The sequence below is a fragment of the Lampris incognitus genome, chromosome 8 (genome assembly GCF_029633865.1).
Source record: "Lampris incognitus isolate fLamInc1 chromosome 8, fLamInc1.hap2, whole genome shotgun sequence".
NCBI classification, from domain to species: domain Eukaryota; kingdom Metazoa; phylum Chordata; class Actinopteri; order Lampriformes; family Lampridae; genus Lampris; species Lampris incognitus.
This window is the reverse complement of record NC_079218.1, coordinates 34,520,668-34,535,566: the sequence shown is the minus strand read 5'-3', so window position 1 is coordinate 34,535,566 and position 14,899 is coordinate 34,520,668. Positions and strand designations below refer to the sequence as shown.

The 14,899-nt window shown below is 42.5% G+C and overlaps 1 protein-coding gene across 1 annotated transcript in view; it reads left to right on the top strand.

Annotated features, from left to right (window-relative positions):
• The window catches only part of hspa4a (heat shock protein 4a), a 43,482-nt gene extending 30,291 nt beyond the window's left edge, over positions 1-13,191 (top strand). Inside the window, exons 12-19 of the mRNA XM_056284593.1 lie at positions 650-828; positions 1,542-1,622; positions 2,494-2,649; positions 3,201-3,326; positions 4,020-4,127; positions 4,361-4,480; positions 10,074-10,235; positions 12,117-13,191. Of these exons, the coding sequence (XP_056140568.1) occupies positions 650-828; positions 1,542-1,622; positions 2,494-2,649; positions 3,201-3,326; positions 4,020-4,127; positions 4,361-4,480; positions 10,074-10,235; positions 12,117-12,317 (1,133 nt within the window). The 3' untranslated portion in view covers positions 12,318-13,191. The remainder of the gene's footprint in view (positions 1-649; positions 829-1,541; positions 1,623-2,493; positions 2,650-3,200; positions 3,327-4,019; positions 4,128-4,360; positions 4,481-10,073; positions 10,236-12,116) is intronic.
• The last annotated feature ends 1,708 nt before the right edge of the window (positions 13,192-14,899 follow it).

The window sequence follows — 14,899 nt, the reverse complement described above, 5'->3', positions numbered from 1 at the left end:
ACGGAACAGCTTTCTTAACAGGTACATTATAAAGACCCCCTCCACCGTCACCACGTTTGTTGTTGTCCGAAACTTTTGACTCTGAATTGCCTTCTAGTGGCTGTATTGCTTAACATCCATGTGAACATAAATGGTGCATGGAAGCATGTATGCATTGATGGTTACATAATTTAAAATGGACATATTTATTTTCATACGTAAAGGGAGCATAAATGAGCCTTTAGGCTGCATTCAGACAGAATCAGGCAATGCGTCAAAGTCCTCCCATTCATTTTGAGCAAGGGTTATGCGTTTACGTTGTGGTATTGCGTGCCACAGGGGGTTCAGCAAAGAAAAGCAGTGGGGTTGGACTAGAAAGTTGAACCAGATTCAACTTTTGCTGGAAAACAACCCGACATCACGCTGCGGTGGCCAATCACATAAGCCGGCAAGCAGACATTGCGGCAATCACTGATTGTAATTGGCCATGTAGTGACATGCACGCATTGCCTGATTCTGTGTGAATGCGGCCTTAGTCTTTGTTTAGGTCTGCTAACCTTTGACTTCTGTGCAACACCATGTCAACTCTGATGCTGTTGACCTCTAGCCATTTTCATGAATATTCTCTGCTCACCTATTCTTATCATTTACCATCCCTTTAAACACACAGGCCAGTTCCTGATCCAGAATGTAGTCCCCCAGGTGTCTGGGGAGAGTTCAAAGATAAAGGTCAAAGTACGAGTCAATGTCCACGGGGTGTTTAGTGTGTCCAGTGCCTCGTTAGTCGAGGTCGTGAAACAGGCAGAGGGGGAGGAGCCCATGGAGATGGACCCAGCAAAGGAGGACGAGGTGTGTGTGTGTGCATGCGCATGTGTGTGCATGTGTGTGTGTGAGAGAGAGAAACCTAGAGTAGACTAAATAGTTTAGCTGGTTAAATGTCAGTTTGTTTTCGTCTTTCGGCACGGAGCTCCCTTTCACAATGAATATAAAGAGGTTCAGCCACACCTTGCTCCAAATTGATGATTAGAAATATCTTAATATATGAGATTTAGATGTCTTGCCCGAACAAGCTGAAACACCTTTGAGGGCATGGACGTGTTTCTCTCTAATGCCTGTTTATAACTTGTTTGGCATTTTATTGTATGGTGCATTCACCACTCTGTGCTGCAAAGCTACTGCAGCTGTTATGCTGTCTGAATTAATAAAACTTTCTACATTGTAATTGAAGATGACAATCTCAACCTCACTTCAGAATTATGAAATATATTACAAGAAAGCTTCAGGAATTTGTCTTTGGTAATAGCTTTGACATAGTGACACTTTGTACTTTTATTTACTAATACAGATGGAACAAGAACAACAACAGCCTTTTTTAGCTATCACAGACAGTATTAAGTCTGTTATAGGTTTTGGAGAGTTACAATGGACATCAGCTGGGTTAGAATGCCCAAGTCCCATTAAAGCCAACAATGCTCATAACTTTTAAGTTGAAAAAAACGTTCACCAAATGCCGTATCTCTTCAGCAGGTTCATCTTATGTCTCTTGTGTGTCCTCCTGTCAGACCAAAATGCAGGTAGACCAAGAGGACCAGAAACCCCAGAATGACATCGGAGAGAAGAAGTCAGAGACCGAGGACATGGAGGTTGCTGATTAAATACACTCAGGATACAAACACATGGGTTTACACGACATTTTAGTACCCACTAATTACCGCAGACCATATTTTCCCACATGCATTTTTTGAAAATCAATTTTATAAACATACTGGGAAGTGGATATTAATGTAGTTTTACCTGTGTGATTTGGGGTTTTCTGACCAATTCATTTTTTATTACTGAAGTCTAGGTTCCCTTTTTTTAGACTTAAAAATGATGCTTCACACTTATTACCAAATAACACACTGTACAGAGAGGCATGTTATGGTTTATATTTATACTCAAAAGTCAGTAAGCACTATGTTGAGTGTACAATCACTCCGTTCCTCACAAGCTGATTGCATGGAAAAACAAAAATCAATTGGTTACTCCCACACAAAGGTTGACCAAATTCTTGTACAGTATGCATGAAGAATCCAACTTTTTTTTAGCATATTTCTGTCGTAAGGTCAATACACCTCAAAACTTGGTTTATCTGAAAGCCAAATCCTTCAGGGAAATTTGTTTGCTCATAGGACTTTCTCATAATGCACAAACTTTCTCAAACACAAACTCAAAACATAATTTAAAAATGTATGAAATCGTCACAACGCGTACATTACAAATAAACACCACTGATGAGAGCAAACAGTTTAAAAAGTTGGGCAGAAGTGCAGTTTTAAAATTTGGCGAAATGTATGTTATTTACATAGAGCTTTAGCTATAAAAGGCTATTTATAAACGAATTTCAAATATTTTAATCACTCCATAATGGAAGTTGCACTTTTTGTTTATGCCTCTTTTTTTTTTTTTTGGGCATTCTCTCTGTGGCAGCTGAAGCATTTATATGAGCTGATTGCTTTTTTTCCCCCCTCTCAGACAGCAACAGAGGATGGCAAGCAGGAGAAGAAAATCGATGTGCCCCCACAGGCAAAGAAGCCCAAAGTGAAAACGAAGACGGTGGAGCTACCCATAGAGAACAGTTTGCACTGGCAACTGGCCAGCGAAACACTAAATCTGTTTATGGAGAATGAGGTAATGCTACGCCAGGAAGGACTTTCACTTGCACAAATGATCTGTTGTTTGATCTTTAGCACTGGTGGCGCATAAAGGACCTGTTTCATGTGTAGATTGATTTCAACAACTAGGAGTGGCTATCCTTTTGAATACATTTCACTAACAAGTTATGTCTCCTTAAACACTTGAGTTAGTGAAACCCTTTTAGTTATGTTTTGATCTGATATAATTTTCAGCAAATTCAGCAAATTTCCCATACAAAATCAAAGTGCATCACATTCCCACATAATTCGCTTATAATTTTTTTTGTGTGTCAAAACTAAACCTGCAAATCTCCATGTGTTGTGTTGTATCAGAACCCTTTTTTTTTCCAAAACTATACAATGGTTTTTTAATGAATCTACAAGTCATTTCTGTACACTAATAGCTCGCCATCTCTACCAGGGTAAGATGGTAATGCAGGACAAACTAGAGAAGGAGAGGAATGATGCAAAGAACAATGTGTAGGAGTACATGTACAACATGAGGGACAAACTTTCTGTACACTAATAGCTCTCCATCTCTACCAGGGTAAGATGGTAATGCAGGACAAACTAGAGAAGGAGAGGAATGATGCAAAGAACAATGTGGAGGAGTACGTGTATGACATGAGGGACAAACTGCATGGTGCCCTGGAGAAGTTTGTCAGCGAAGCCGTGCGTATAAACTTTCTCTCTTAATCCTGCTGGATGCAACACGGCGTCCTTAATACAGTCCTAGTAGATCATTATAGTAGGAATTTTGTGTAGGTGTTGGTATATTACAAAATACTGATAGTTGAATGAGTTTTAAATAATCAGTATGGGATTTTAAAAAGGATGGCTAGCAGTAATGTTTACAATCTGGTGTGTGAATCTGAAAGTACAATTAAGAATGGACCCTTAACCCTTGCATAACAAATGACCAGATGTATTTCAGTACATTAATCTGATGAAAGTAAAAATGCCTATATATCCGTTTCTGATAAGTCATAATGTCTTATTTTTGATTATGATTTGAAAATCGATTTATAGAAAGGAAAATAAAATGCAAGGCAGGTAGCAATAAGTTTGAAAAGGAAGAAAAGTAGTATTGACTAGCAAACAGATATGGCAGGCCAAGCTTATGGAGGACCTACCAACAGATACCACAACGTCAGTTGTTCAGCCATTTATTTATTTATTATAGTTTGTTTGGCGGTAGGGAGGGGGCTGACATAGCAACACTAGCGATTGTTTGGTTTTGAATGGATGTAGGTTCAGCGCATTCAAACACCACTGCAGCTGCCATGTATCACTGTTGGTGTCAGTTAAATAAAAACATTGAGGACTGTAATTCTAAGTGTAATTCAAGCTCTCACAAAATTGCAGGAGCGGGACACATTCTCATTAAAACTGGAGGACACTGAGAATTGGCTGTATGAAGACGGAGAGGACCAACAGAAACAAGTTTATATTGACAAACTGACCGAGCTAAAGGTACCCGTTATTACCAAGTAGCAATGGTACGATGATTTCATCTTCTTAAGCGTCACTAGTTTTAAAGCTATGGTCTTGAATAAAAAGTAAAAGAAATTTTACTTTCATGTCAGCAGGTGTTTTCTTAAAGCACATCTCCCGTTTTCAAATCATGGAAACTGGATTAAAACTCTTCAACTGTGCTTTGTCTTGTGGCTAATTAAGTCAATATAATGTACTTCCCCATTCCACAGAAACTTGGCCAGCCTATTCAGGACAGATATGTAGAAGCTGCGGAGAGACCAAAAGCATTTGACGAGCTTGGCAAACAGATCCAGATGTACATGAAAATCATTGAAGCTTACAAGGCAAAGGTAACTACAGACAGTAGGATAGTAAGATATAACAGTTGTTTTTTAATTATCCAACAGGTCACAATTGTGGGGGTTTTTTCCCTAAAGAAATGATAAGCAAGTACCTTAAACAGTTTTATTAACAATAAATTGTGTGTTATAGCCCAAGTATGAGCTTATCAAAGTCTACACCTCTTGACTAAATAGTTGGGAAAACTGCCTAGTTGTCTACTATCTATTTCATCCCTTTAGCCAAAAGAGTTTAGGAACGTCACTTAATGTTTGTTAAACATAGTTCTAGTTCTTTTTCATAGCATTCGTTTCGATGTCTCACTATGGGATACGCCCCCTCGCGTATTCACAGAAGCACTTGTACCACTATGCCAGCCCTGATTGGCTGGGTCTGCGTCAGGGCTCTGCACCTTATATATGACTGATGCAGCGTTACTTATCAGAAGCAAGCTACTCTCACCCGTACCCGTGACCCAATTTCCCCTCAGGGATAAATGAAGTATTCTGATTCTGATTCTGATCTAAGCTGACTAGCTAAACTGTCCTCAGACCGGAGTGAACACCTCCGTCGCTGGACACTAGCCGCTGAAGTACCGTTACGACTGCCTTCACCATAGGTAGTTTTTTACTCTGGCTTGTCCCCAAACAGCGGAGTATTTTTTGCTTCTACAAGCTAGCTAGCATGTTAACTTTGCTACTCCAACCAAGCTAACAATACCGGGAACCTGCGGTCATCTCACCGCTTGCCCACTGTTGAAGCTAGCTAATGACATTAATTTATTCAAGCCTGTCCCCGAAAAAACGGATTATTTCTGCTCTACAAGCTAGCTAACACACCAGCTTTGCTACTCCAAGCAAGCTAACGATATCGGGAACTGCAGTCACCTCACCACTTGCCCACAGTTGAAGCTAGCTAATGAGATTATTTTACTCCTGCCTGTCCCCAAACAGCGGAGTATTTCTGGCCTGGTGGCCTGTACAGGGTGTCTCCCTACCTGCCGCTCAATGACTGCTGAAAGAGGCTCCAGCATCCCCGCAACCCTGAGAGAAGGATAAGCGGTTCAGATAATGGATGGATGGAAGCTAGCTAACATGTTAACTTTGCTACTCCAAGCAAGCTAATGATAGCAGGAACCTGCAGTCACCTCTCCGCTTTGGAGCTAGCTAACGAAATTATCACTCCAGATGATTATTTTAAATTTAGTAAGCCAGCTAAATGGATACAGCTGCTTCCCACCTTGGACCAAGGTGAAGGTGTCCACCTGTGCACCTGCAGAAACAAAATTTCATGCATGAACACACACCAGGTCTGCGCCGCGTATCTCGGGCTGGAACACCCCCGAACCGCTGTCCACAACCCCGGCTTGTGCACTCACTGCGCTTGCTTCACAGCTAAGAGCCTCCACCGATCACTAGCCCTACAGGCTAGCCTCTTGGATAAGGATGCTATTCTCACCGGTCTGACCCCCGAGGAATCCCAGCTCGGTGTGGTTGAGGAGGAGGGAGAATCAGAGGCTGAGGATTTTCTGGTATTGGAGGAGGACAACGAGGATAGTTTTTCCTTCGTTCCCCAGGAACAAATTCCCAGCTCTCCATGCCTGTCCGCTGTTAAAGGCAAGGGTGAGGCTGCACAGCCTCCGCCCAGTGCTGACATGAACGGAGGCTCCCCGGTCCTGCTACGAGGAGAAGAAATTGCCCCAGGCCAATCGGACTGCGAGACAACTTCTCCCGGTGTTCCCCGAGCTCCTGGAAGTAGTCACAATCTCATGGAATGAAAATCCATACTCCAGCAAGACCCCCATTCATGGGGCATCTTCCCTGGATTTTGAAGGGATGGATAAGCATGCCATGGCCTGCATGCCACCCATGGTGCCACTGATGGCAGCCCATCTCCACCCACAGTTGTTGGCTACATCAACCAGACCACCCACCCTCCCCGCCAAAGCCGACCGCTTCCAGTCCGCCATGACTGAGCGAGCTTACAAGGCAGAAACCCTGACGGTGAGAGCACTTAATGTCACCGCCATGTTGTCTTCTTACCAAGCGGAGCTTTTCGACGACATGACCATGCTTCCTTGTGGGATGAGATTACCACGATTGCGGATATCTATCTGCATGTCCGGCGATGCGCTGTCCAGGCTGCGGGGAAGAGTATGTCAATGTTGGTGTTGCAGGAGAGGGCAAGATGACTCAATCTGACAAACTTGTCGGAGAAAGATTAGGAGGAGATCTTGGACATCCCAGTTGTTCCTGATGGCATATTTGGCTCTGATCTTGCTTCCATGCAAAAGAGATGCGAGGCAGAGAAAAAGGAAGACGAAACCTTACAGCTCTGTCTCCCATGGAAAGCGGACATGCCAGCCATCCCCTGTTCCCTGGCAGTCCAGCATTCCAGTGTGTCTGGGGAGGAATTGCCCAGTGCCAACCCTCTGTCTCGGAGGCATACAGGCCCGGAGCTCAGTTCGTGCATCTCAGCCAAGAGGAGATGAGACTCAGTTCAAATGTGGGATTATTCATAGCCACATTCAAGTCTCATGAGCACTCACACTCACACACACACACACACACTAAAAAAAAAAAGTTCATTCACTGGCGCATCTGGGCGCACAGCCGAGGGCGCAGTATTGCATTTTTTTTTTCAAAAGGGAAAAAGATAAACACAAAGTCGCAAAACATAGTGTTCCCCCTTATAACACCACCAGAGGGGAACAATGCCCTCCCTGGGGTGCAACAGCCCAGGACAGCTGCCCCGAGTCTTATCAGTTCACGCATGCGCAGTAGCACCCGGGTGTACCGACCACTATCAGCCACTAAGAGGCAGCGTCGTACAGTTAAAAGCGGTTCCCAGAGATCATGTTGCTCAAACAGAGCCTCACTCACCTCTATCTTCACAGATAGAGCTGGAAAGCATGCATGGCGTCAAAATGGGTGTTGAAGACACTGGCCAGGTGCTACAGACTTCAGTTCACCACAGCGCCTCCTCGTTTCAATGGCGTCATTGCTTCCTGTGCTCAGGCAGAGTCAGCCTGGATGTTACAGGAAGAAATATGTGCCTTGTTAAACAAAAACACCATACAAATGCCGCCACATGAGCAGAAGCTAGAGTGTCTTTATTCAAGGTATTTCCTGGTCCAAAAGAAGGGGGGGGTGGCATTCGATTTGCGGTGTACATTGAAAAGAGTGTGTTGACACCGAGACAGGACATAGCTTTTCAGGGTCTCATGTTGAATTCGCTCACCCACACGGCCCATCTGTCAGCTGAGCGAGTGGACACATTTAGGTCCACTCTAGCACATTTTTTTCATTCATATGATTCAGAATGCCAGAGCATCATCCACCAGGTCCCTTTATGACTGTAAGTGGAGAGTGTTTGAGGAATGGTGCGCTAGTGCACAGGAAATTCCCTTTCAATGGTTGGTTGGTGCAATTTTGTCTTTTCTACAGGACCTGATTGACAAGAAGAAGGTATTTTCTACTGTCAAGGTCTACTTGGCTGCTATTTCCGCTTGCCATGTAGGTTTTGATGGTAAGCCGGCAAGCCAATATCCCCTTGTTTCTCGGTTTAAGGAGAGTGCACGGAGAGTGTTACCCAGCTTTAAGCCTATGTCACCCCCCTGGGATTTGACTGTAGTGCTGGAGGCCCTCACCAGTCATCCCTTTGTGCCACTCAAACACATAGGCATGAAAATGTTGTCTCTTAAGGTGGGTTTGTTGTTGACTTTGGCTACAGCTAAGCATGTGAGTAATATTCACGCTCTGTCTGTGCATCCTGCTTGTATGCAGTTCACCCCGGGGAACCTTGGGGTGACCTTGAAGCCTAATCCTGCTTTCATCCCTAAAGTGGTCAATCCATGCTTGCCAGTGGACCTGACGGCTTTTTAGCCGCCTCCTCACAGCTCTGCGGAGCAGCAGCAGCTGCATATGTTGAGCCCAGTTCATGCTTTTCAACTTATATGGAGAGAACAAGAGCCTTCAGGAAAGGGGATCAGTTGTTTGTGTCCTGGGCTAAGCCCCACTGAGGTAAGCCCATCACCAAACAGACTTTCTCACTGGATAGTGGATGCTATCATGCTGGCTTAGGCTTACTCCAGCTCAGGCCTTCAGATTCCAGCTGGGTTGCAGGCACACTCTACTCGGGGGTCTTGCGCCCTCTTGGGCCCTGTTTAGGGGGGTCTCTATCCAGGATATCTGTGCTGCAGCTAGCTGGTCATCGGCCCTCACATTTGCAAGGTTTTATAAGTTGGATGTTACATCATCAAGTCTTCCTCGTGCTGTCCTGAGCATGGGTTCCTCAGTGGACCTGCCTCATCCATAGACTTCTTTGTGAGGGGGGGCAGGGCTGGTAGTCAGTCATTGAGATAAGCTTGTCTGGCAATATGAGAGTATTGCCATATCCCATATGGTTACTCCATATCCCATAGTGAGACATCGAAATGAATGCTATGAAAGAGAACTTTAGGTTACTTCCATAACCCTGGTTCGCTGAGTAGCATGAGTGTCTCACCAGACTGCCCTTCTTGCTGCTGGGGTGAAGCGAGCAGAGGTGTGCTTGTTTTGAATGACGAGCGGCGCTGCATCAGTCATATATAGGGCGCAGCACCCTAATGCAGACTTAATGACTGCCAGCCAATCAGGGCTGGCGTAGTGGTACAAGTGCTTCTGTGAATACGCAAGGGGGGCGTATCCCATAATGAGATATCTCACTCATGCTACTCAGAACCGGGGTTACAGAAGTAAACTAACGTTTTAATATGTCCTTACGCTGGTATCAGTCCTTGTAAAGAGAAATATATTAGATTTATAAAACTTGATAAGCCACCTGGGGCCTTGCTTGTGAGTGGTTCTTATTTTTCTAAACAGCTAAGAGGATTTGGGCTCAGGTAATCGCTTTAACACTTAACTTTTCTTAAACATAAGAATACAATTTAGCACTGCTTTATGCAGATGTTACCCATTAAGTTATAGTTAATTCTTTTTTTTTGCATTCAATATCGAAAAATAACACTTTTCAGTTGGAAATTTGATATTCCAATACTTTTACAGATTCAACTATTCTTTTTTTTTCTTCTTTAAAACACTGGTCATGTTCTTAAGTATTTATGCTTAAAATCTCACCAAAACAAAGTTCTACTATGTATTACTTTGTGGTTTATCAACTTTAACTTTGCCTTACTAACAGAAATCAACAAACGCTTTCCAAACATTAAATGTACAGTGTGTAATACTACTGGAATTCACACCTCTGTTGTTCCGTGCTATGAATAACAACCGATCAAAGCAAACAAGACAAACTGATACCAGCATGTTCTCTGACATGTCGTTTTCAATTCCCCTCTGGAGATATTATTCACTGCAATCTCAGCATAGTTAGCTGAGGACTGTGAGCCAAGTCCTTTGTTGGGCGGGCTATCAAACAACAACAAAATCAACTCAGCCAACCCAGCTACTGTCTCGTATAAATGCCAAAATCTAGAAAGTCTGTGGGCCGTTTACTTATTTCAGTACCACTCAGCAACCCCAGGTGATATTAACTAATGATATGTTTCAGAACAGTCAGAATTTTACATAAAGCACCTCTATATTTGACCTCTTTCTCTGTTAGGATGAACAGTACAATCATCTGGATGAGCTGGAGGTCACCCAGGTGAACAAGCATGTGGATGACGCCATGATCTGGATGAACAACAAGATGAACCAGCAGAGCAAGCAGGATCTTACTCTGGAGCCTGTGGTCAAAGTCAGTGAGATCCAGGCTAAGACCAAGGTAACACAAGAGTGCAGTTGCTTTTATAGTTCACCACCACTGAACTGGTTTGTTTTTTAAAAAGAAATCTCTTGCTTTAAATGTATTGTCTTTTTAAAAGCATCACCAGGTAACTTTTTTGCTTTAGCTTATCGTCATTAAATTCATTTTGATCGCATATTGTGATGTGTGTTGGAGACTGGCACAATCACTGTTTAGTTTCCTAGAAGTGTTTTTTTTTTTTTTTTTTTTTTGCTTTGTCTGCCACCAGGCACAAAACCTCCCTGGAAATATAGGAGTTGCTTTACGACACACAGTAAGTTTAGCAATTTAACAGCTGTGAACATAGTTCCTTTTCTTCTGCAATAGACTATTAAGGTACAGCTTGTAAGTAAAAGCACATATGCACATGTTGCTATGCAATGGATGAAGAAAAAAAGAACCCTTGGTCGTCTATGCAACAGTTTACATAATAAAGGATGTTGCTGAAATTCAAAACCTTTACCTGGTGCTGCCTTATATGAACAAAGTTGGAGATTTATTTGTTATTTATATCTTTTGAAAAATGTTTCTTGAGTGGTGATGCTTTAAAGAAATTCTGTGAAAAATCAATGAAATCCATGAACTGTTGTTGTAATTAATGACAACTTGTGACTTGGATTTAGACTTTCAATCAAATCAAAAATCATTCATTTCTGTCAAATGCACAATAATAGTACAGCAGTAGTTGTTTTTTCCCCCTCTTTTAGTCTATAGAAACAACATTCAAAATACAACAAACACATATACCAAACCAATCGGGAAATAAAACATTTCACAAACCCATCGAACTCTACAGAATCAAAGAGGACAAGAATCAGAAATTACAACACGTAGACAAAACAGAAAATAGTGAGGTAACCTGTAGGCCTTGGCATGGCTTCCAGCCTACAGACCCCCCACCAAATCAAAGAAATCAAACAAAAAATACACATATACCACACACAGTACTCTGTTTAACCAAAATCCAACATTACTCTCCCTCCTTCCCCAATCACAACAAAAGTGTTCCCCTCTACAAATCCACCAACAAACTCTTCTTTAATATAACCATACAACAAATTAACATCTCTTTCCATTATAATCCTAAAAATATTCCACACCCCAGCTTTCCTCTTTTCGTAATAGTAGCAGTAGTTTTTCAGATGTAGTAGTAGTAGTAGTAGCAGTAGTCTCTTTTCGTAGCAGTAGTTGTTGGCAGTGAACTATTTTATCTACGAGCTCAATTAAATGCAATAAAACAGAACCATAATCTCAGTGCTAAAATAAGGGTAGGAATGTAGTACACGGAGTATTGAGTATCTCCTGTTAATATTGATGACAGTAGATAAATATGTAATAAAAAGAATATTCTGTACCTGGGGCTGATGCACGGTGACATAATTCAAAAGAAGGACATCTATCTTTTCAAAATCCTGATACTTGCATGCAAAAAGGCCATCACAAGGATCTGGCTGAAGTGTGACCCTCCGGGACATTGTGGAGGAAATACACTCCATGGAAAAACTGACTCATTATCTAAGGGTTAAAGCACAGACCCACAAACAGCGCTGGGGAAAATTGATGGTATACAAGAGAATAGATGGGTCGAGTTCCCAGCCGGTATGATAGTCTGGACCAAAGGTTGTAAATTGAGAGTAGTACCCCCCTTTTTTATGTTGTTTATATTTTCGTTTACATTTACTTTATCTTGTTTTTGTTCATTGTAAGAATTACTTGAATATGCAAGTTCAACATCGGCACCATAGAAAATAGCTGAGGCCTAATGCATACTCCTCACACTTCTCAGTCAGTGAAAGACACTCCACATCTAGATAATCCCCACTTAACCATTGCTTCTTTTTATTTTTTTAAACCCACCAGGAGCTGATCTCCACCTGCAACCCTGTGGTGTCCAAACCCAAGCCCAAGGTGGAGCTCCCCAAGGAGGAGAAGACTGAGAACGGGCCAGTGAATGGCCAAGAGGGGACGGAGGGCCAGCCGTGCAGCTCGGACAAGAGCACCTCCGCAGCGACGGAGCAGGAAACGGCAGCGGAGAAGCTACCTGAGATGGACATTGACTAACTGTATCAGTTGTCTACTCCTGCGTTTTCGGCTTCCTCCCTTACTGCCGCTTTGACCATCTTCCTTGCTCTCTTGCTCTTTTGAAATCATTGATAAAACAGTAGCCTCTCTTGTTGAAGACCCAGATGGGACTGTTCTCCATAACTTGGTATCAATTGGCCCTCTCGGCATGTCATCTCTGTGTCTTTGCTGTTGAAGAATAAAAAAATTAATGCATATTCTCAACAATGAACGGGCTAGTTTTTTGTTTTAAAAAAAGGAGAAAAAAAACCCATTTGTGAGCAAGGGGTGGAAACAGCTTTCCGTGTGTCGCTTGGATTAGCCATTTCGTTAAAAGATTGTTTTTATTCAGCATCTCCTTGGTAAACCTTGGCAAAGAATGTCCGATTCTAACCATTGTAAGCAAAGTGGTCATGCAGAAGAAAAGTATGACTTAGTGACATGTTATTTAGTTTAAGTTCTAAATGGAGCAGAGGTGCAGCTTAAAGAGTTTTTAGGGTGGGGGATTGTTGGATTGCACATGACCTTAATGGTGCATTTTCTTTTCACTATGAAGAAAAATAAAAATCAAACCTGCTGGATTATTACTTATTTAGTTCACAAGGAAGTGGAAGACTGGGGACTGTTAAGGTTGATAGTTTTCACAACTTACTTGTACTGTATGTTGAAACTAGATATAAGTTACTGTCATGCAGTATTTCGTTGTATGGCTTTTTCTCATTCAAAAGCAATGGTCTGTGGGTTGTTTTCTGTTTTAGCCTTGTATTGTTTTTCTACTTAATTGCAGTGTGAATGTTGGGCCAACAAATCACCTTTTAGGTGCTGTTGTTGTTACCACGTCACCAAAAAGAGCAAAAATAAATCTTGATTTCGTGTCTGATTATTTGTGAGTGCATGAGTTCTGAATAATTTATATTTGGCAGTTGTGCAACTACCCTATACTAATCCTTGACCAGTTAAATGCATCATGGTGGACTCCCCTAAGCTACCCTCAAATTTCCCCAACAGAGATGAAAATTTCATGTTATTTGTTGAATGTACAGGCCCCTTTTTTTTAAAAAAAAAAAATTAATTTATAGTTTTTCCCCTTATTCCACCCCCTTAACCCAATGGCATATGGCTGGAACTGTTGTCGAATAATCCCCCCTGGCTCACGTTTCCACAGGAAGGAGATAGTCGTAACACCAGCTTCCTTCAATCTCGTGTCGGCTCGCATGGGTTGCATTACCTTCAGGCCGCGAAGGAGACGTAGGGAAAACGCTATCGGTTGCTTGGCTGCAGGCGCCTGGATGGGCCAGAGGGGTCGCTGGAGAACGACAAATTCCCGAACTACACCCACCGATCTACACCCACTATCCCTCGTGTAAGGGTGGCCTAATGACGCCTAATAACGCTCTGGCCGTGACCGGTTACGGCGGGTCTGGGATACGAACCTCCCAGCCACATGACGAGCGGTCTGCAAGAACGGCGGTTTATTCCGCTCGGCCATCAGAGCGGCCGAGTGTATAGTCTTAAGTGCAAGTTTGAAATAATTGATTAAAGTTTTTTGACAGCAAGAAGCCACTATAAACACAGGGCACACAAACAGACCCAACCCATACCTTTTCATTTCTGGTGTACTGCACACTTCCATGGGTATAGACCCCTAACCAGCAGTCTGAATAGCTGCTGCTTAGTATCCGACATCACCTGGCCGGAGGCCGTCACTAAAACTTTTTTGATCAAGGCAAATGGAAGGCGACGTAAGTGTTCAGAAGACATGACAATGTGATTGTGCTTTATGGTTTGTGTTTTATAGGCCATATAGGCTGCCTTACTCAAAAGTTGTTTTCAGTAAACAAGGTCGGACCCCTAAGAAGACATGCGCTCATCACTTTTTATTTTACAGCAGTGACAAATTGTGTTCGGGACACTATAGTGGAGCACGGCATCTAACAGATTACCTACCGGTCTCACAGTATCGTTGTGATTATTCACTTATTAGATTATAAATAATAATGCCATTAAATATATATAAATGATAGATTAAACTTATATAGCGCTTTTCTAACACTCAGGGTCGCTTTACAATAAACGGGGTGAAACAAGACAACAGATAAACAAACATGCAGGGGTGGATGGGGGGGCCTACAAGAGGGAGAAGTGGCAGCCACACATGATGCCAGCAGCACTCTCCGACTTAGACAGATACAAAATGGCAAGAAAAACCAAAAAACAACAATATATATATATATATATAGATATATAGATATAGATATATATAGATGTAGCTATATAGATATATAGCGTTTTTACCGATGAGTGTGCGACGCAAAAAACAAGCTTGTACTGCTATGTATTAAAACTTTTTTCCTACATATATATATATATATATATATATATATATGCAGGAGGTCAGGTGAATTGGTCATACCAAATTGTCCCTAGGTGTGTGTGGGTGTGTGTGGGCCCTGTGTGTGTGTGTGTACATACACACAGGGTGTTGTGATGCGTCTAGTGCAGCAGTGTGTAGTTGGAGGGAAGGTGCATGTGTTCTTCCAACCCACTTGTGTCCTTCCTGCCCTTAGCTTGCTGCCGCTGGC